A 22,549-nucleotide genomic window follows, 5' to 3' on the forward strand; every position below is an offset into this window, starting at 1 on the left:
CCCTGTGGGGAGGACTGTGCATGGGTGCTGAGGCCCTGTGGGGAGGACTGTGCATGGGTGCTGAGTCCCTGTGGGGAGGACTGTGCATGGGTGCTGAGTCCCTGTGGGGAGGACTGTGCATGGGTGCTGACACCCTGGGGGGAGGACTGTGCATGGGTGCTGAGACCCTGTGGGGAGGACTCTGCATGGGTGCTGAGTCCCTGTGGGGAGGACTGTGCATAGGTAAAGAGTCCCTGTGGGGAGGATTGTGCATGGGTGCTGAGTCCCTGTGGGGAGGACTGTGCATGGGTGCTGAGTCCCTGTGGGGAGGACTATGCATGGGCGATGAGACCCTGTGGGGAGGACTATGCATAGGTGAAGAGTCCCTGTGGGGAGGACTATGCATAGGTGAAGAGTCCCTGTGGGGAGGACTGTGCATGGGCGATGAGACCCTGTGGGGAGGACTGTGCATGGGTGCTGAGACCCCATGGAGAGGACTGTGCATGGGTGCTGAGTCCCTGTGGGGAGGACTGTGCATGGACGCTGATCAGTCTGCTCCCTGAGGAGTGGGTAGAAAAGAAAGATGACATACGCATGCCAGTGACAGGATATAGGAACCACAGCTGTCTTCCAAGGCTCCTCTCATCTGTGTCCTCGAGAACTTATTAGCACAGGGTACATGTGTGTGTGCGTGTGTGCGTGCACACACGCACACACACACGAGTATAATTCTTCTGTCATCGGGTCTCTGTTGGTAGGGGACAGTTTACAACTGCAGGGCGAGGGAACAAGAAGGGCCATTAGTAGAGGTAAGCACACCTACCTGGATGAGATAGTGGGAACACAAGTTGAGAAGCTCCAACAGCTGCAGGTGACTCCCAGCTGCCAACACATCCTGGATCACGCCTGGCTCCAACAAAATCTGTAAGGTAATTAATTATAAATAAACAGAAGAATTATTTGATTTTTACATGGGCCACCAGCTTTTTCTACATGCAAAACTCAGCTTAATTCCTTCATTTTTGTAAGAAAATATGAACGTTTTCAAAGAACACAGTAGTCTCGTATCATTCATTTTGTAACATGGTAATGCAAAATGGACCAGTTCTAATTTTTCAAAGTATATTCCAGACTCTTCCGTTCATCATGGTTTAGTGAGCGGTGTTTTAGGGCATGGTACTTGCATCTCCTCTGGCTTCAGCTAGTGGGCGGGTACCGTGGGAGTGGGTGGGTACCGTGAGAGTGGGTGGGTACTGTAGGAGTGGGGTGGGTACTATATATATATATTATTCTACTTACAAGTCCTGCATAATCACAAACTTCCATATTCTTCATTTTTGTTTCTCCAGTCCTCTTTATTTAAAATGCAAGTATCATTTTCTTAAGTTAGTGAGCCTCACAAGGAAAGAGAACAACTCAGATATCTGGAGAGACCAATTGTCTACTTCTTCCTGATTAAGCCCAACTATTGGACTGCGGCTACCAGCCACTGAAAAAGGCCAGATAAAGACACACCATGGTGAGGACATTCACTCCAATGTGTGACTGAGAGCTACAAGAGACCTTTAGTGCTGTCCCAGGCACGTCTGAGCCCAGATGTTCACAATCTAGCCACCGGACATCTATGTCTCCAAGCTCACCAGCCATTAGAATGTCTACATGTGAGTACACACCTTCTCCAAGTGAGGCCATCCATCTCTTGTCTCTGGGTCAACATTCTTTCTTGATTTTCCTTTGCTTCAAAAACCATTATCATCCCCAGTCTCTGTGCTTTGGAAATGACCACAGCTTGGTCCCAAGAGCTTTCTCTCTTGTCTCTGCTCACCCTGGAATCCTGTGACTTTCAGGGCATTTATATGCTGATGGAACTCCAAAATGTTTCTGTCTCCACACCTCAGACTCTCATCTACAACTCTGGGAAATGCATGAATCACTGAGTGAATGTGTATTGTTGACATGGGTCGGGCCATATCAAAAACACCAGTGTCTCAGACCCTCGGGAGAGGCAAAGCCTTCCCCAGGTAAGGCTTGGAGAGGTGGCAAAGCCTTCCTGTGGTCCAAGGAGAACTGTTGATGAACAATTGACCAGTATGTGTCAAAACTATTAGCCACATCTTCCTCCTCCGGGATGACACCTGAGCCCACTCCCTTACAGGGATGTCTACTAGAGATAGGGTAATCCTGTCTCCTTGTTCCACTGTATAAAAAAACCTGCCTCCTCGATTCATCTTATCAACCAAATCAGTCCTCTTTACCTGGATCATCCTTTCTTAAGAGATCACCTTGGTTTTTCCCATCCACCTTTTAGTCTTCTGCCCAAACTGAGATTCTGGCCTACTGCCAAAGCTGGTACCTTCCATCATAGTGAGTACAGCCTACTGTACCCCATCTTTTCTTCACATATGTCTTCATTCCCTTGCTGCTCCAATTAGGTCAATCCCTCAAGCTGGGTAGAACCTGGTATACAACTACAACCTCAGCATGGATTTTGGGCTCTCTAGAGGGCAGCTCGAACCCCTAACATTGCCACAGACCGGACTCTTGATCTTTATCTACTGCTCACCACCCTACTTCTTTTATAATTTTGCCATCTCAGCAATATGACAGTTATTTAGAAAAACCCTGTAGTCATTATTATTCTTTGATAACTTTATACACATATATATTGTGTCCAGGTCATATTCACCACCCAGTCTTCCCCCACGAGGCTCCCCTCTCATTCTCCAGACAAGTCCCCTTCCCCCATCAAGTCATTTTCTTTAGCTCTTTTTGTTGCTTGTTTTGTGAACCTCTGAGTTGAACCCGAGCTGCCTGCACAGGCATGAGTGTTGAGCTATCAACCAAAGCACGTGAAACTCATTAGATGCTAGATCATTGAAGACTATGCCTTCCCTCCTCAGAAGTTATTAACTGCAGTAGCTCCTGGGGAGGATCTGGGACCCACAAGCTCCTCTCCTGTCTCTGAACTGAATATTGGCATTCATCCAGTCTTTTTTTTATTCATTTATTAAAGATTTCTGTCTCTTCTCCCCCACCGCCTCCCATTTCCCTCCTTCTCCCCCAATCAAGCCCCCCTCCCTCATCAGCCCAAAGAGCAATCAGGGTTCCCTGCCCTGTGGGAAGTCCAAGGACCACCCACCTCCATCCAGGTCTAGTAAGGTGAGCAACCAAACTGCCTAGGCTCCCACAAAGCCAATATGTGCAGTAGGATCAAAAACCCATTGCCATTGTTCTTGAGTTCTCAGTAGTCCTCCTTGTCCGCTATGTTCTGCTGTTGTTTTTTGTTTTGTGGGGGGTTTTTTTTGTATGTGCTCTGTGCAGGTAACCTCAGTGGCTGTGAGTTCATGGGGGCGGCATCTAGCTCTTACATTCTTTCTGCCCTTTTTCCATGATGTTTGTTGAACACGGAAGGGATGACATGGATATTCTATGAGAGCTGAGCACTCATCTTCGTGAACATTCTTATCACCTTGACCATCATGAGTCTATGCACTAATTGTGTTCCCGTTGAAGAGAATCTGCTCTGACCTCGGTGGAGGGCAACACAACTCAGAACCATCCTGTATCCTCTTATTTTTCTCCTACCTCACAGCTCACCTATGAGCCTTCCTGTTGGCCCTATCATCAGAACAACTCCAGAGGCTAAACATTCATGGCTCGCTACTTCCATTATTATCAGTCTAGCCCAATGTACTCCATTTTCTCAGATTTAACTCCTGCCTCCTGACACTGCATTCTCCTTTGCCTCTTTAAAATATTATCAGCTGAATCTCTCTGCCTGCATCGCTCCTTCCATTCTGTCCTTTAAACTTCTGCTCATTACATTTGTAGTGTAAATTTAATTGGTAAAGTGTTAGGTGTTCTTTTGAGCTCACTGAGAAGCTGGCTTTGGAAGTGGGGCTATCCCAATACCATTTCAGATCCAAGCAAGTCTGTTTCAAAGTGTCTTCCAAGGTCTTTTGTTTAGGGATGGTGGCCTCACTTTCTAACTCTGTGATAGGGAAGGAATATAACATAAAATTTCAACAGTAAGACCATTGTGTCCCTGAAAACAGGTAGAAGGTGAAGTATTTCCAATAAATATGAGTACAGCTTATTCCGTGATATAAGCATGCCTAACATGGGAAAAAGATGCTGGAAGTCTGGCCAAACCATGGGAAGCTGCTATATAAGGTGAAAGTTCAATGTGGGTACTCCAGCCGCCTGCCTCAACCCTCCTGCTGGTTTCTGCTGGATGTTCTGAGCATCCAATTAGATGATGTTATCTCTGTCCATTGTTATTTGCTCGTTCACTTTGAAGTCTTACCTAAGGGAACGCTCTGCTCTGCCGAGGATTCTCTTGATGGAAGACTCCAGAAGGGAAGAAATTTGTCCTGTTCTGCAACCACACCACATAAGAACAATGCCTAGGCACATAGCTGTCGCTCTGAACTGAGGTGGTTATTTAATTAAAAATTTGGATAACTAGCTCTTATATACATGCTTGTTTCAAAATTTATGACACAGGAAAAGAGGAAAAAGAACTGTAGCTTATATATCTGTGCCACTAAGGTAAAGATGTGGAAAAGTTAAGCACAGGGGTCAAAAATGCAAACACTCTTCTTGCTCTGGAATTTTTTTAAACAGCTCTTTTTTTTTTTTTCCTTCTGGTCAGAAGAGATATTTAAATTTCTGCAAATCCTCAAGGAAGGGGCTTTGACTGGCATGCGGAAATGAGTCCATCTCCCGCCAGAGGAGCAAGAATAGCTTCAGACTGCCTGAAGAGGCACAGCCTAAGGCGGAGAACAGGGACCAGATGGATTAGAAAGGTGAGTTTTAGCCTTGCAGCCCTGTCAGCGGCAGTCACGTCACACAACCAGCATTCGTGATAGCCTCCAAGGTGTGGTAATGCCACACACAAAGACAGATATCACAGGGAGACAAGATGGATATTCCGTAGCATGTGTAACACATCCAGTGGGTTCACTGTGAGAAACCCTCCCACCAGAAACCCATCCCGGGATTGTTTTGCCTTTGTTTTATTTATTTATTTTTTATTCTACAGGCTTGTTTCCTCCTCTCATTATAAGAGTCTCTGAAAGAAACTTTAGCACAGGAAAATCCCCAAGTCCTTTGAAAGGTTTGCAGAGAGAAACTGCCGGGACAACTGTTTATCATTTTTAGAAACCATCGGCATGTGTGAGCGTCACTGGCCAGAGTCTTTGTAGTTGACGCCCCGCTGCCATCTGGGGACTGGTGGCTCTGCTGCATTTTCCAAAGAATCTGTGCTTGGGCGGGAGTAAGCTGGGGCTTTACTCCTTGTGCTTTACAGTATATAGTGATGGAAAAATTGGCCAATAGAACTCTTTCAAACTAAGGGCCCTAAAGCACTCATGTTTATAGCAGACTACTTCCTCATTTGTTTCCCCTGTGCTGTGACCATATGTTGACCAAAACCAACTTCAGATCCTTCCGAAAAGTACAGCCAACCCTCTTGACTCTGGCATTCTAATAAACTGGATGGGGCTTGCGTTCAAGCTACAGCAAGGGAGAGAAGTTCCCTGAGGGCTGAGAGCACCTGTTAGAGGGGGAGCTAATCTGTCTGACTGGAAACATCTGTAGCATCCATCAGTCTAGAGAAATTCAGCTCAGATGAAGACATACAGATGTGCAGAAGACAAAGAGACAAAGAAAATTCAAGACACAGAAGACCAAGTGTGTGCCCTGGAATCCTGCGTCAAAGCTCTCACCAATTCGGGCTGGGACAGAGCTGAGGCTCCTCTGGATTTGTAAAAAAAAGTTGTTGTTTTTTTTCCCCCAAGACAGGGTTTCTCTGTGGCTTTGGAGCCTGTCCTGGAACTAGCTCTGTAGACCAGGCTGGTCTTGAACTCACAGAGATCCGCCTGCCTCTGCCTCCCGAGTGCTGGGATTAAAGGCGTGCTCCACCATCTCCAGGCTTTGTAAAAAAGTTTTTGAAGCCATCAAGGGTGTGTACAGGTTGGACCAGGTGCCTTTTTCTTGGGGACAAGTCTATGGGACATTCTCTTCCCATGATCCACTCACACCTGGTCTCCAGGGAAGCCACACTTGCATGTGAGGAGCGAGGAGCTCGACAGTGCCATCTGGGTCAACAGCAATCCTATAATTCACGTCAAGTTCAAGGGTCTCCCCTGAAGTTGTGGTAAGGTAAAGAAGGTCACTTGAACAGAGATGCTCTGATCCCTCATCCCAAATGCCAATACAGCCTTCTCTCTCCTCTCCTCTCTCTCTCTCTCTCTCTCTCTCTCTCTCTCTCTCTCTCTCTCTCTCTCTCTCTCTCATTTTTGCTAAGCTAAATAGATAAGATTTAACCAATGGCTGTGGAAAACCGAGGAAACCCTAAGTGTTTAAAACTGAATTGCTAAAGTGCTGAACGAATGTGACTTGTTAATGTGACATAGCCATACCAAGGCCACCAGTGCCTCAGCCCCGAGGAAGTAGCAGAGCCCTTCCCCACAGTGAGGTTCAGAGGGATGGTAGAGCTTGTCTGAGTGGGAATTTTGGCAATGTGTGCAAAAACGAGCAACTATAGCTTCCTCCTTTGTAGCTGATGACTACAGCTGGGCTGCTCGTCTATGGAGACTTCTCACCAAGACTAGCTAGCCCCTATTCGTGTGCTGTGCATGATAAAAATGCTGAAGTTCCTGGCTTCTGCAGCATAGCAGGTCTGGTCCATCTGATCACAGCTTTTTTTCTGAGGGTGTTCTGTGTGTCTGCTCTTCATTCCTTCATTGCCTCCCCCCCCCTCCCCGGTCAGGTCTCCAGGACAAAGTCCCACACGTAGTTCAGCAGAAGGTGACTGATTCCCAAAACATCCTGACATAAGGATTCAGCCATAAAGTGTTCCAAATGCCTTCCTGGCAGGAGGGATCCTGGGATGCTTTGTCCAGCTATCTCATCTGGTCAGTGACGTAAGTGGAGTTGGGTTCAGGGCTCATTTGCACCATCTCTGAGGGATGCCTCCCAGACTGAGAGAAGGCTCATGTGCCTGGCCTTGTGGCATCTTTAGACAGGACATGGGGCTAAAACGTTGCCAAAGAGGAAGGGTACAGAGCTTGTGGCAAAATTCTGCATAAGGCACAGCATTCACTACCTAGGAGGCTGGGCCTCACAAGTAGAAGCAGGGCCAATACACAAACTCCAGGTTGCTCCTGTCTCTCCTTCCACTCATTCTCTTGTGCACCAGACATTCACCTCCCTTCCCTCCCATTTCTTCCTTGCTTCCCAGATTGGCTTCTGGTAACAAACGTCTTTAATGCCTATGAAAAGTTTCAGTATGCCCTTCTTTTTGTCTGTTAATAACTGAGTTGTTATCTTAAAAAAAAACAAACCTTTAGTCCCTTGAGGTATGCCCTCCCTCATTGCTTATTTAGGATGTTGTTAGTTTATTTTCTTCAGGTTTTGTGAACAGAGCAGAGTAGGGGCGTGGGAGCATTAAGCCCAGACAACTGAAGTGTGCAAGTCTGTCCACAAAAACAATCACCTTTTATGCACAAGGACTAACGCAATTAAAGTTAGATGCAGTCCAATATCATTTGCCAGAATAATCCAAACACTTCCTCTTTATACATTTGAAATCAGTATTTCATCTGGTCTAGAGTACTGGCAAATGATCAAAAATCCGAGCTTATAAACCACCAGGGTAACCAGAGGAGCATAAATAAATTACCAGTCAGGTATTAAAGACATATGAAGCCTTTTGCACAAAGCACTTCTGTACAAAAGGAGTCATATAGATGGGACATAAAACAAGATTTACTTTAAACTTTAGTGTCATTTCACTAAAGATTGTTTATCCACAAGGTGGCGCCCCTGTTTAAAGCAAAATGATTTTTCTGTTCCTTGTTAACCTCTATCAGATACACTATTTTTAAGACGAAAATACAGTTCAAACGAGGATAAGAACGCTTAGGAATTTATTTTCCAAGCATCCCTCAGTGTCTATGCATGTGAACAATACTATCTATTTGGTTATTTGGGATTAATAGAAAATGTACATGCACCACACTATGTTGGGAGAATTGGAAGGGTAAAAAGGGTAAATACTGGAACCCAGTGCTTGAGTAAAGTGAAAAGAGCCCAGAGGGACTGTGAGGGTGTGGGGACCCAGTGGGCACAGGATTCTGCAGGAACAATGGCCAGGAGTGCCTGATTTAATTGAAAAACCCCACATAGGGACATGAAAAGACTCGGTCTTTTCACAGCATAGAGAAAACTCTATTTTCTTATGGCCCCTTTGTCACAATAATGATTCCGGCATTTCCAGGCCTTGAGATTAGTAGTATTGCCAGCTAGTCATTTCCAACATGATTTTCTTCATTATGTTTAAATTAATAAGATGTATTATTGAACAGAATGTAAAGATAAATTATCACACATCACCTTTACAAATGTGGCTAATTATTTGAGAAAGCAGAATCCATTTTTGATAGTTTCTAACTGCAAGGGAGAGAAGTAGTTGTAGCAAATTAAAGTCTAATGAAACATGAAGGTCATTATAGGTTAAAAGAAAAGCTAAATTAATTATTAAGACCTACTTATAAGCAGTGTTATTTCGAGTGTGGTGAAGATGGTGGATTCCATCCCTCACAGCTCTATCACGGGCCTGAGGTTCTCCATAGCAGAGCCATCTCCATAGTACAGGGCCCGGGTCTCCCTAACACAGCCAGCTCCATAGCATGGAGGCAGACCCAAAGAGAAAACACTGATCTTCAATTGCTGATATGTTGAAAATGGAGGATCTCTGAAACAACGAATAGGACCAATGGCATTTTTTTAAAAAACAGGATTTTTCTCTTTTCCTTTTTTTTTTAAAATGTGTATGGGCATTTTGCCTTCATATATGTCTGTTCAGCATATGCACACAGTGCTGCAGAGGCCAGAAGAGGGCGCCAGATCCCCTGGAACTGGAGTTAGAGATGGTTGTAAGCCACTACGTGAGTGCTGGAAACCAAACCTGGGTCCTCTGGCAAGCAGCCAATGTTCTTGACTGCTGAATCTTCTCCTCGGCCTGGTTGACAGGAATTTTCAAGTGTAGGGGTGCTTTAACAATGTCAGGTATTAGCGGGGGAGAGAAGATGGAGCTGAATGCACATTACTGAATCACGGTGTGACCAAATAAAGGCAGCACGCACACAGGACTATGCGGAGGGCGCTCAGGACACTGAAGACATCTTGTTCCATTCAAAATGTCAGAGAAAGAAGCTCCGACGTGAAAGGCAATCATTAATACACAATTCTGTGCTCTGTAAAGGATGAAATGCAAGTACAGCTTGGAAGTCTGCCAGGAAGAGTCACTGGCATATTTTCTATATCATCATCTCATGAAGAAATATATTGTTGGCTGCTACTTATTTCCATATGGTTTGTATAGGGAATAAAACAGGATGCCCAGATAACATGCTTAGAAAAAATGATTAGCATAGTTTTTAGAGGAAAACTGTTTCTATTATTAATTTAATGAAAATCAAATTTAATTTTGCCCATTGTGTTACATATTGCCTACTATCTTCCACACATCATGTGACCCTTTCATTTGTGTCATCTGTCCCACTTCTTGCCCTTCAAGTAGCTATAACCCCCACGTGAAAACGAAGAAACTAAAAGCATGGTGATCCACCCATCCCCCAGCAAAGCCCTTTCTAAACCCAGCATTCTAGGCCCCCTGCTAGATTCTGGGGCAATGACTATAGCTATACAAACACACATCCTTGTCACCATGGTGCTTAGAGTTAAGGTGTCAGCCCACCAGTGCCTCTACTGACAAGAGTAAAGCTTAGATAGAGCATGCTGGTTTGGAGGAAGGTCAAGAGTTCAATCTTGAGGAATGTAGCAAAACTGAACAAGTCTAGAGTTCCCACACACCTAGGGTCCTCACACGTGTGTAACATTTCTATATCAACATCTCCCAGAGAATAAGCACTGGTGAAAGGCATGGACTGTGGGAGTAAACGATGTGTAAAGGTAGACTCATCAGTTCATTCTGTGGACGATGTTGCTATGGAAACGTTACGCATGTGTGGGGATAGGAGGCGTAGGAGAACTCTAGTTTTATTGACTTTTGCTGCAGGTAAAATCTGCTTTAAAATAGCCTATTAATTAAAAATGAAAAACAAAAAATGCTAAACAATGCTTATCCCACATCCTACACCAAGGCATATGGTTAGGGAGATGTCATCTGAGGGTGTAACTGGCCATCTGGAGGCATGTGGTTTTGTCTACCTGTTGTCTGTACGGATGACACACTTGCTCTAACTGATAAGCCTACGGTGGCGTGCCATTTAAGCCCATGGCTGTCCTTGGTGTTCATCCTGAGAGGTTCATATTGTGTGAGTTTTGACAAATGAAGGACGCCACGACGCCACACAGAATAGTTTGGCTGTCCTAAGTGTCCTCTGTACTAGGCTAACTCTCACTCACTGCTGGCTTCCCCTCCTAACCCTGGAAGCCGCTGCCCTTCTTACTCTCTGCTTACTTACTGCTGCTTTTAGAATCTCACCGTCCGTGGCCTTTTGGCAATGGCTCCCTTCGTCTGGCAATACGCACCTGCGTTCCCTGCAAGTCTTCCCAGAGTTGGATAGCTCATTTCTTTCAGCACCGGCTCATCCATACTTCATCTGCTTACTATAGAAATGCATTTTCATCGCTCCCGTGTTTTGCAATTGTGAGTAAAACGTCTAGATGTTTGTTTTCAGGTTTCTATTTGGACATACACTTTCCATTTTAAGGGTGAACACCAAGGTGAGAATATATGGTAAGAGTGTGTCAGTTCTTTAAGAAACTGCCAACTTGTCTCCTTCAGTGACGGTACCATCTTGACATCTCACCAACCATGAATGAATTTCTCTCACTCTACGTCCTCACCAGCTTTTAGTGCTCCCAGGTTCTGAATGCTGGTTAAGTGTTAACAGATGGACAACGGTTAGTTCCTGCTTTAATTTGCATTTGCCCAACGAAATACATGAACATCTCCCATATGCTTATTTGAAATCTATCTTCCGTGGTTACTCATCTTGCACACCTGTGTCCACTTTTATAAAACCAGGGTACTCGCTTTCTTATTATTGAATTTTTGAGTTCTTCATATATTTTGAATGGTATTCTTTTATACGTTTGCAAATACTTTCTCCAAACTGTGACTTGACTTTTTATTCCCTTGATACTGGATTCTGCAGTATACATGTTTGTAATTCCAGTGAAATACAGGTTATCCAAAACCACATTTTTGTGTCTGTAAAAATTGTCTGGGTTGGAGAGATGGTTCAGTGGTTAAGGGTGCTTCCTGCATAACGGTGTGTACCAGAGTTCAGAGTCTAGCACCAGTGTAACAATCTGGGCATCTCGGTTCAAAAAGGTAGACAGCAGGCTCTCTGCATCTTGCTCACTTCCAGCTTAGCTGATAAAACACAGACCCTAAATTCAAGGAGAGACTCTGCCTCCAGGGAATAGGTGAAGAGTAATGAGGATCCACCCATCATCCTCTTTGGCTTCTCTACATGCACACAGGTACATACATATGCATGAGCACATGCAGATACACACATATGAATGCATAAACAAAATCTTGAAATGTCTTTGTTATACATAAAATCACTTACAGAAAATTTTCTCCTATATTATAAGTAGGTCCTGGCTTGTATTTTATCTTTGTGAACAGTATAAGATCTGTGTACAGACTTGATATGACTTTTGTAGGTGGATTTCCAGTTGAACCTGCATCATTAGTAGAAAGAAAGTCTCTTTACTCTACTGAATTTTTTCTTCCCTTTTTGGAGATCAATCAGTTTTATTGATAGGGTCTGTTTCTGGGATCTCCATTCCATCCCACTGATCTCCTGATGGGCTCTTTCGCCAGTACCACACTGAAGCCAGGAATTGTCAGTTGTCCAACCTTGTTATTCTTCAACAGTGCTTTGGCTATTTCAGGCCTTTTGTTACTTCATCTGAACATCATAATCAGTTTGTTTAACTTCCATAAAACAACCTTTGGAAAACGGGTTTGGATTGCACTGAGCCCATATTCAAACGGTAAAGAACTGTTTTCTTGAAAACACCAAGTCTTCCTTTCTCTGAACCTTCTTGACTCTTTGGCTACAGTTTGGTACTTTTCCTCATGCAGAGCTTCACATATTTTGATAAATTTAGAACCGTGTGTTTTACTTTTGGAGGTATTAGTTTCTAAGAATAATTCTAACATTTAAAAATAATCAAAACGCCCCCCCCCAATGGTGGGTAATAGGTTGTGACCCACGACAATTATATGAAATTAAAATTTCAGTGTAAACTGAGTTCTACTGGAATATAGATAGACTGATCTATCTCTGGCAGTTTTCCAGTTACAAAATGAGACTTAAGCAGCAATAATAGGGGCCTGCAATGCCTACATTGTTTATTATCTGCCCACTTACAGAAAATGTTTGATGATTCCTGCTCTAGAGTACAACAGGGGCTGGAAATCAGTAGCACAATATGGCAGCAAGTAACCATGGTCTGCTGACATCAGTAAGGGAGCTAGTCAGCCTATGCAGGCGAGTTCTGATGCACGAGGGATTCCAAGATGCAGGTGGAGGAGGGGAAAGTAAAGACACCTACACAAGAATGAGTTGGGGGGCGGGTCTGGGGTGCCTCGGAAGATGAGCCAAGGAGTTTATTCTGAGAGATAAGGGAGAAAAGGCTTCCATGGAGAGACAGGCTTGGCTATGGTGTCTGCAGCTGAGTGGTCATAAATTGTAGCACATACTACCCTACACAAATACTAAATGCTTCCAGCAGAGGGCTCAAGGACTCCACTTTTAGGGAAAAAAATTGTCAAACTTGTTATCTAACAACAGCCTTCCTTGGTTAAAATTCTCTGAGGAGGCAGCTCTTCCTTCTGGTCACAGAATCACAGTTCACTTGAAAATATCCTAAATAAAAAACCAACAGAATTACAGCAAAGCATCGTTATTCATATGGCCAGCATTTACAGTTAGCATATTTGTCTAAGTCCAGGAAAGATAGGGAAGTCAACTGTAGCCATATGGTTTTGTTTGTTTCTATTTGTTTACTTATGTTTTAAGGCAGGAAGTCACTATGTAGCTTAGGTTAGCCTCGAATGCTCTGTGTAACCACAGCTGACCTTGAAATTTGATTCTCCTGCCTCATCCTCCTGAGTGCTGGTATTTTAGGCAGGCACAATCATATCCAACTTAGGTAACCATTTAAATATCAGGAACATAAATAAGGCAGAGAAAACAGGAAACTGAAAGCAATAACCAGAAAAGAATGTAATTAAAAATTATAAATAATATAATAAGCAAAACATTACACATGCACACACAATCACCGTGCTCCTACTAATACAAGTGGGCCTCAGAACTAAACAAGAGAACTCAAGATATGGCTCGGTGGCTAAGGTACTATCTGCAGCAGCCTGAGGGCCTGAGTTCAGATCCTGAGCACCTGAGTGAGTTTGTATACACACACACACACACACACACACACACACACACACACACACTACAACCATGTAACATCAAAAGGTGAAAACACTAAAAATGATTCTATTTCCTCCTGACCCAAAGACCTAAAGGAAAATTTCCTGCAACTAATGAGGTCACTGAATGTCTTTCTTGGTGATACCTTAAAAAAAAATCATCAGAAGCAAAAAGTAAAACACAAGAAACTATTTAAAACCCAAGCATTTCTTCCTGATTGTCTGGCTTCATCTCAGTACAGAGTCTGAAATATGAGCAGCATTGCTTAGAGGAGTCTGTCCCTCTCTAGGGGACAACTGGGAAACTCACATGGACATCTCTAGTCATCCAGAAAGGAGGCCAGATGTCAGCCAAAGCAAAGAGCAGGCATCAAGATTTCCCCTGTAGCCATGTACTGAAGCACCCTGCAGTAATGCAAAGGTTTTTATTTATAAAGATGAAAGTCCAAAACTTAACTCTAACATGTAACCATATTTTTCTTGTTTATCTGTGTGCTAATTTGTTGAAATAGGAGCGGCGGGGCTGCGTCCCAAACACCCCGGCCGCTTGGCTAGCTCATGCCCGAAATAACAACACACAAACTGTATTCATTTAAGAACTGCTTGGCCCATGAACTCTAGCCCTTACAGGCAAATTCTCGCAACTGGACTAGCCCATTTCTAATGATGTGTGTAAGCACCCCAAGGTGCGCTTACCGGGAAGATTCTAGCCTAAGTCCATCGTGGGTTGCAGCTGCCTGGGAGAGCTGAGCATGGCGTCTCTACTCCAGCAGAGCTGTCGGGTCTCTCCGGGAGCAGAGCAGAGTCTGACCTCACTTCCTCTTCCGCCCAGAATTCTATTCTGTTTACTCCTCCCATCTATGTTCTAACCTATGAGGCCAAGCAGTGGGTTTATTACTCAGCCAATGAAATCAACAGATTGATATATGACACTCCCACATCACTAATTCATTCACTTTTCCAGTGTTAGGAGAGGAAAAGATGAGCGGAAGCCCGGGCATGTCTTCATCTTGGAGTTTCACTGAGAGTTATGCACTATTTAGGAGACAGTCCAGTGCCAAGGATGTACTCCAGGGCATGCGTGCTGCCAGTGAAACATTCATGAATCAGTCAACTCTCCCAGGCATGGTCAAGTCACCTGTACATGTAGACAAGTTTCCCCATCTCCGGGAGAAATTACACCCCACTATATATGGACTGACTTGGTTTCTAAACTAAAATTCTTTCCTTGTATTGATCTTTCACATATGGGCGATTAGAGTAATTTACGTAGGTCAGGGACATTATGTAAGAATTTCATTTCAAGATAGAAAAAAACTTTTTCATATTAAAACCTGATAGATGAGACAGAATTAAAAGTCCAGATAACGGCTTTTAAAAATTGACGGATCCCCGAATGTTCTACTGGTAACACACAAAGCATATCCCGGGCACTGTAAAGTAGAGAGCAGATATTAGCAAAACTCCAAGAAAAAGACATTGTGGGGCTTCGGTTCATCTTTTACTGTCTTAACACTAGACATTAGCACAAATTAACATAATATAAAAAGACCCTACGGCCCTTGGAAACCTTCCTGCTTACATTTTTCTCCTCAATGAACATTTCAAAAGAGCTATACAGCAAAAGGCTGGATGGCACTTTTTTTTTGTTTTGTTTTGTTTTTTGCTTTTTTAAATTTTTATCCCGGACAAGGGAAAGATAGTTTATTTTAGTAAGCTGACATTTATTATAAAAATGAATGCACTGCCAAGACCTGCCATGAAATAAATGGCTAACTTTCCACTCAGACAACTTCAGCTATGACCCTGGGTATAGCCACCACTCAGAAATTTCAATGATCAAATTGAAACAGGTATAATGGTTTCTGTTTCGAAATCCTTGAAACAGGCACTCTGTCTACTCACTGAAGGGCAGCTGTGCACTTAAAGCACATGTGACAAGGGGGTTTCCTGCTGAAACCTTAAAGAGGAATACGTGTTCACAAGTGCAAACCCACCCTGCCTAAGCAGGTGCACTGGTCTACCTTCACCAGTTGCTGGATGCCAGACTGTTTCTCGGCTAGATGACGCCATCAAGGAAAAACAATGGTTGCTTCCTGTCCTACTGTTCCCTGTGCTGGCAGTGGGTTCTGGAACTACTGAGAGTTGCAAGTAGAGTGAAGAGAAGAAAGGCAACCAACCAAGATCATATAACGGTGACAGGTTAGAAACACTGTGGGCAGCACCCATGCTGGTCGTCAGATGTGGTGTAAGATACCGGGAGCCTCTGAGTACCAGCAATGGCTGTGTTCTATTTCAGAGCTCAAGCGCCATGGTCCACAATGGGTTCCTGAATACAGAACTGAGGTGGAAAAGGACTGCAGAGGCTGGGGACATATTCAGTCCCATTCTGTTTTCATTGAATGACTCAGTTTAATCATTTCTCAGTATTTGTGCATAAAACATGATCATCGTTGAAAGGATTTCTGATGTCCAACAGCTGGAAGATTTGGAGCCCCGCACACTCCTCTGCCTTGAGTCCTCAAAACAGCACAAATGTCTAAGTAATCTCCTTCTAAACCACGCCCTGGTCTACACAGAGCGTTCCCACCTCAGTCTAAATTCTATCTCCACAAAAGCCAACGACAGTGATCCTGCTTGCTCTCTCGGGTCACCTTCGAGCTTACTTGAGAGTCAACCCCATCACATGAATGGCAAACTTTATCACAACCTCACCTTCTGTGTGTTAGTTATTATTATTATAAACATCTAAATCAAATTTAGCTTTATAAGGTCCCATTTATTATTTATTTATTAATAAGTCTTAATACCTGAGCTACCAGGGTCCTGGCTCAAAAAATTCTTTGCCTATGAGTTGAAGCACAGTTTCTACTTTCTCCTTTATCAGATTAAGGGTATTAGGTCCTATTTCGAGGTCCTTGATTCATTGGGAGTAATTTTATGTGGTGTGAGAAATAAAAAAAAATTCATTATCTTACTTGCAGCTATTCACTTGATCAGCACCACTTGTTGAAGATGCCATCTTTTCTACAGTGTGTGTTTTTTTCCTTCTTTGTAGAAAAAATACAATATTTGTAGATGTGTGAACTTATGTCTAGGTATTCAGTTATATTCCATTGATCAACCTGTCTGGTTTTATGCATAAGGAAACCTGTTACTATAGAAGCTTCCTAAAACATAAAACACATAAACACACACACATATTTAAAAGGAGTTGGGAGGGAGATACCATATAATAGAGGGAGCTAATACTTAACTAGACATTATATGCTATCAAATAAAACACTCAATACTAGGAATAGGCTGTATCTTTTTGAGATATTGGCCAATGGAGTTCCATTGATTCCCTCAAACATTATAGGCTATTGTCAGTATAACTGGTGATACTCCAAAACTTAAGGATAAGACAATATTGCTGAAGACACTATATATACATATATATGTACATACATAATATATATATACACACATACATATTATGTCCTAGAACATGAAGAAATTGAACTAGTACCCAACTGGAAACTGATATGGGAGGTCCTTCTGTATATATGCTGCTTTTATTGGTTAATGAATAAAGAAGCTGCTTTTGGCCAGTGGCTTAACAGAATCCAGCCAGGCTGGAAAAGATATATAGAAGAGAGTAGGCGGAGTCATGGAGAAGTCATGTAGCTCATACAGGAGACAGACTCTGCTGGAGACTGCTGGAACTTGGCCGATAGGCCATGACCTCGTGGTGATACACAGATTAATGGAAATGGGTTAGTTTAGGATACTCGAGTTAGCTAAAAATACACTTAAGCTATGGGCCAAACAGTACTGCAATTAATACAGATTTCTGTGTGATAATTTCAGGAGTCTGGGCAGCTGGGAAATGAACAAGCAGCCTCCTACAACAGGAAATCTCACCCCCTACTGGCTAGCATTCATATGCTGGGAGGTGCTATACTTGCTACTAGAAGAGAAAGGTAATTATAAATCTCATCAGCTACAGACCCTTTAAACTACAATGACTAGCTGCCTGAAAGATGTGCCCACTGGTATAATTAATGGCACAGATGGTATGGAAGTAAGCAGACAGATTCTGGAGAGATATAAAGCCTGTTCCATGAGATGGAATGCACACCTGACCCTATTAATGACTGCAGGAACCTAAGGCTAGATAGGCCATCGGCCCAGGGAAAATCTACTACTATTATTCTGCTAAATGAACAGAGCAATGAAATGACTTCTGGTGACATGTTTTTATACTCATAAGTCAATGCATTGCTCAGTCTTCATTAGAGAAACCTTATCTTGCAGTATATAGTATTAATACAGAAGGCTACAACTATCAGATAACATACAGAAAATAAGAAAATGCTCAGCCCTAAAAAATTCACAACCTTTCCCATCAACTCTCAGGAATTGATGCAAAAGAGGTGCCGGAAAGACTGTAAGAGCCAGTAGTGGACATCTTCAAAAACGAGCATTTCCAGAAACAATAGGGCAGAAGCAGAAAATAACATATGAACCCACAAATACTGTGACAGCATACACAATAACTATATAATATCAATCCAGAAAAAAATTCTGTCATGGAGTGGAGAAATGAACAAGAAGCTACACCACTATCAACCACTACAAAAGAAGATATTCTAAACTGATAGCTACTGGGAGGAGAATTAGGTCTCTTCAGTGAAGTGACACTGGATATGTCAATTATACTCCAGGGCAGAATTCATGGTCTCTAGGAGCCAGCCAACACAGATTGAATTTCATGGGCTTTTCTTTCCTTTCCTTCCTTCCTCCTTTCCTCCCTCCCTCTCTTCTTTCCTTCTTTCTTTCTTTCTTTCTTTCTTTCTTTCTTTCTTTCTCTCTCTCTCTCTCTCTTTTACTCTTTCTTTCCTTTTTATTTCTTTTGAGCGAGAACATAAAGTTGGATGAATAGGGAAGAAGTTAGGGGGTCTGGGGAGAGTTTGGAAAGGGAGGAAACATAATAAAAATACATTGTGTGAAATTCTCAAAAAAATAAAAAAATTATTTAAAAACAGAAAAATAAAAATCAATTTGAAAAGATTAAAAACTGAAACATTAGAGAATATTTTTTTTTCAAAAAAAAATCAGTTCTGCTGCTGAGCTAGAAACTGATCCCAAAGGGTAGGCACAGTTATTCTTCCTCTTCTGAAGACATTCCAGCTGTTAACTGCTGAAGAAATGGTTTTACAGTTGTTGAAGTATAAAGTACAGTGTGAGGACATTCTGACCAGGCCACACACAGGTATTTAGTAAGCAAGACAATGGGCATCAACTAGAAACATCTGCTGCTGCTGACCCAGTCACAGAAAGAGCTCCTTTGTGCAGCTCCATTTTCCTCTACACCAACTCCTCTCCATGAGGAGCAAGTAGGCACTGAGAACACACACACACACACACACACACACACACACACACACGCACGCACGCACGCGCGCACACACACACGCACACTAGTGTGTGCATGAAACAATATCAGGCCTTTAACATCTTCTCATTATTTTTGAACAGCAAATCTCCCAAGGTTGACTGCTTCATAAGACATCTTTGGAAACAACAAAATCCTATTGACATACAGCATCTAAAACCATAGCAGAGGCTTTTGTAAGGGATGGGCATAGTCTATGAAGTACAACTGAATGTAAAAGGATTCACTTAAGCTCAGCAAGCTTACTATTCACTTCCTCTTACAAATAATAAAATCTCCCCAGAAGCAAACAGCACTGATTTTTTAAAGAGTCAAGAATGAAAAAGGAATTGATGATAGAGCTCAAACTCCCGCCTCAAGTTTATGTGTAGGAAAATCCTAATGGAGAGGAATATTCTAGTTTTCTAATTATGTGGAGAAACAGTCAAACAGTTTTATCAACTGGAGAGAATTAAAGTGAGGAGAAAATAACCATTTTCTGCAAATTAAAAATACTTTCCTTTAGAAGGTGGATTTCAGGCAAATCCAAATGACTCTGAGATTCCATCTTACAACTGTCAGAGTAGCTAAGATCAAAAACACCAATGACAGCTTATATTGGAGAGGATGTGGACTAAGGGGAATACTTCTCCATTGCAGGCAGGAGTGCAAACTTGTGCAGTCACTTTAGAAATCAATTTGGCATTTCTCAGAAAATTGGGAATCAATCTACCTCAAAATCCAGCTATAGCAATATTGGGCAAATATTCAAAGGATGGTCAATCATACCACAAAGACCCTTGTTCAATTACGTTCATAGCAGCATTATTCACAATAGTCAGAAACTGGAAGAAACCTAGATGCCCCTCAACCAAAGAATGGATAGAGAAAATGTGGTACATTTACACAATTGAGTATTATTTAGCTGTAAAAATAATGACATCAGGAAATTTGCAGGCAACTGGATGAAACTAGAAAAAAATCATTCTGAGTGAGATAATCCAGATCCAGAAAGACAAACTTGGTATGGACTCACTTATAAGTGGATATTGGGTGTAAAGTAAATGATAACAGACTTTAATCCACAGCCCCCAGGGAGGCTAGGTAGCAAGGAGGGCCCAAAGAGGTTCCCTGGGGATAGGGAATAGAAGTGAAGTCCTGGATAAAGTGGGGGAGGGGTGGAGGGTTGGAAAGTGAGGAAGCAGGTTAGGCTGGTTGGAGGTGGGACAGAGGGGAAGAACAATGAGATAAATGTCCTGATAGGGAGGACCATTTGGGGGTTAGAGATAAACCTGCTGCCTGGGAACTCCCAGGCATTCTTAAGGATGACCCCAGCTAAGACTCTTAGCAATAGTGCAGAGTGCACCTGAACCGGCCATCTCCTGTAATTAGATTGACGACTACCCTAATTGTCATCAGAGAACCTTCATCCAGTAACTGATGGAAGCAGATGCAGGGATCCACAGCCGAGAACTGGACTTAGCTCTGGGAGTCCTGTTGAAGTGAGGGAGGAGGACTGTATGAACCAGGAGGTTCAAGGTCATGATGAGGAACCCTCAGAGACAGAGAACTCGAGCTCCTGGGAGCTCACAGGCTCTGGACCAACAGCCAGGGAGCCTACATGGGACCAGTCTAGGCTCTCTGCATGTGCTGTGACAGTTGTGCAGCATGGTCTATTTGTTGGACTCCGAGCAGTGGGATCAGAACCTGTCCCTGGTACTTCAACTGGCTTTTGGGAACCCATGCTAGGTTGTCTCACCTGGCCTTAACGCAAGGGAGGAGCTTGGTACTGCCTCAACTTTCTGTGACAACATGCTTTGTTGACACCCATGGGAGGCCTGCCCCTTTCCAAACAGAGATGGAGAAGTGGATGGGAGTTTAGGGGGAAGGCAATGGAAGGAAAGAAGGGAGAGGCAACTGTGGTTGGATGTAAAATAAGTAAAAACAAATTAATTAATAAAAACATTTATGATGCAAACAAGAAAAAAAAGACAGTTGGACTTTAGGCTGTACTCTGCAGATTCGGAGTCACAGCTGAAATAACTCAAGGGCCTTCCACCCTGCAGGCTTCTGCAGGCATTACTAAATGAATGCAATGTCTTGAAATTAAAATGCCAAACTACTATTGAATAATCTTAATGCCATTCCCAACAGATGCACTTCAGCAAATTTCTTTCTAGAATTGTTTTATAGGCTGCCACCAGGGTAAGGCTCATAAGTACATCTCATGGAGACTTTTTCCATACCAAGTGACACATTTACCCCTGAAGGAATCACCCATGGAAAAGCAGTTCCAATTAAGATTGCTGCCACTCTGCTGCCGGGTTTGATGCTCAGGTCTCTAGAGGAAAGTATTCTGTTGTGGAGAATAAATATAGCTTCAATCAAAACAAAGTTCAGGCTTCCTGTTCAGTCTGCCATCTATGGTGGCATCAGGCTCTACTACATGACAAGAACTGTCATTAATATAAACCTGCATATATTTGAGTACGGCTTACTCTCTCTCTCTCTAATGTGGACTTAAAAGAACCAAATGAAAATCAGAAAAAAATCCTTCAATACATAAGAACATGGAAAATAAGGAAGAATTTCTTTTGATAGTCAACTCTTATCTGTGTGAACAGTTTTACATAATTGCCTTTATATATTTATTTTTATTAAAAAACATTTTTAATTTGCAAGAATATTATTACCTTTTTATTTTTGAAAAGCTTACAAATGGTAAGCGTTACTAAATATTTTTCATGCATATAACACTAAAGTATATTGAGAAGGGTAATTAGGATGTGTGTCCTTAAAAACACATTCTTGCCTGAATTAAAAAAAGCCAAGGGCTAGAATCTTAGCTACAGGAGAGAAGAGAATGTCAATACCAACTTATTTTTCTTCTTTAGATGCTGATTCAACTGGTTCCTAGCTGACAAATTTAGCCATATTCAAATACGGAGTGGTCTAAAGAAGATCGCAGGTGTCACTACTGTTTGGCAGGTCATCTCTCCTACTCTGGGCTTCTAGAGCTTCTCTATCAGGCTACACGAGATACGGCAGGATACAGAGAGTTTCCTGGAAATGAAAATAAAACTAACCACCCTATACAAAGTGTAACCATGACAGTGTCCTTGCGACACATTCAGACCTTCCTGACATCGCAGCCAAGGCTCTGAACAGGAATCCTGCTGCCCCGAGTTCTACTTGCTTACATCCTGGCACTAAACTCCTCAGTTCCTAGAGGTTATCCTGAGGCGTTGAGCAACTGTCCTACTTTCCAGGCTTCTTTTCTTCTTCATAAAGTAGTTGCAGTGTTACCTGCTCCTCACCATCTTAGCTGAAGCTTTTTGTTTGTCTTCCTGTCGCCTGCCTGTCTTAAAGCAATAGCCACCTGTTTCTGAGCGGCTGAACATTTTTTCTAATTGGGAATGAGAGGCAGTATCCCTGCCTCCACCTCATCTTTCTCGTGTCTCTTCTATTCCAAACTTGTCTGAAACACGAGAAAGTGAGATAGAGGAAGCCAGGAAACTGGAACCATGTGCTTGCATGCCAGGGTATGTGAGAGCCAGTGCGCTCATGGGCCCATTCTTCTTTCTTCTACAGAAGATCTTCAAATGCTCCCCAAAGAGGTGCTGTTTGTTAGCTCTGTCCCATCACTGACTGCACTGATG

At 42.8% G+C, this 22,549-nt stretch overlaps 1 protein-coding gene across 2 annotated transcripts in view; it reads right to left on the reverse strand.

Annotated features, from left to right (window-relative positions):
• Klhl32 (kelch like family member 32) overlaps window positions 1-22,549 on the reverse strand; it is a 200,090-nt gene that overhangs the window by 93,828 nt on the left and 83,713 nt on the right. For both annotated transcript variants that reach the window (XM_050144952.1, XM_050144954.1), the window contains exon 5: window positions 803-901. In XM_050144952.1, coding sequence (XP_050000909.1) covers window positions 803-901 — 99 coding nt within the window. The remainder of the gene's footprint in view (window positions 1-802; window positions 902-22,549) is intronic.

This window comes from Alexandromys fortis, unplaced genomic scaffold, assembly GCF_014885135.2.
Source record: "Alexandromys fortis isolate MF-2015 unplaced genomic scaffold, M_Fortis_MF-2015_v1.1 scaffold_2_1_26212458, whole genome shotgun sequence".
In the NCBI taxonomy this organism is placed as follows: domain Eukaryota; kingdom Metazoa; phylum Chordata; class Mammalia; order Rodentia; family Cricetidae; genus Alexandromys; species Alexandromys fortis.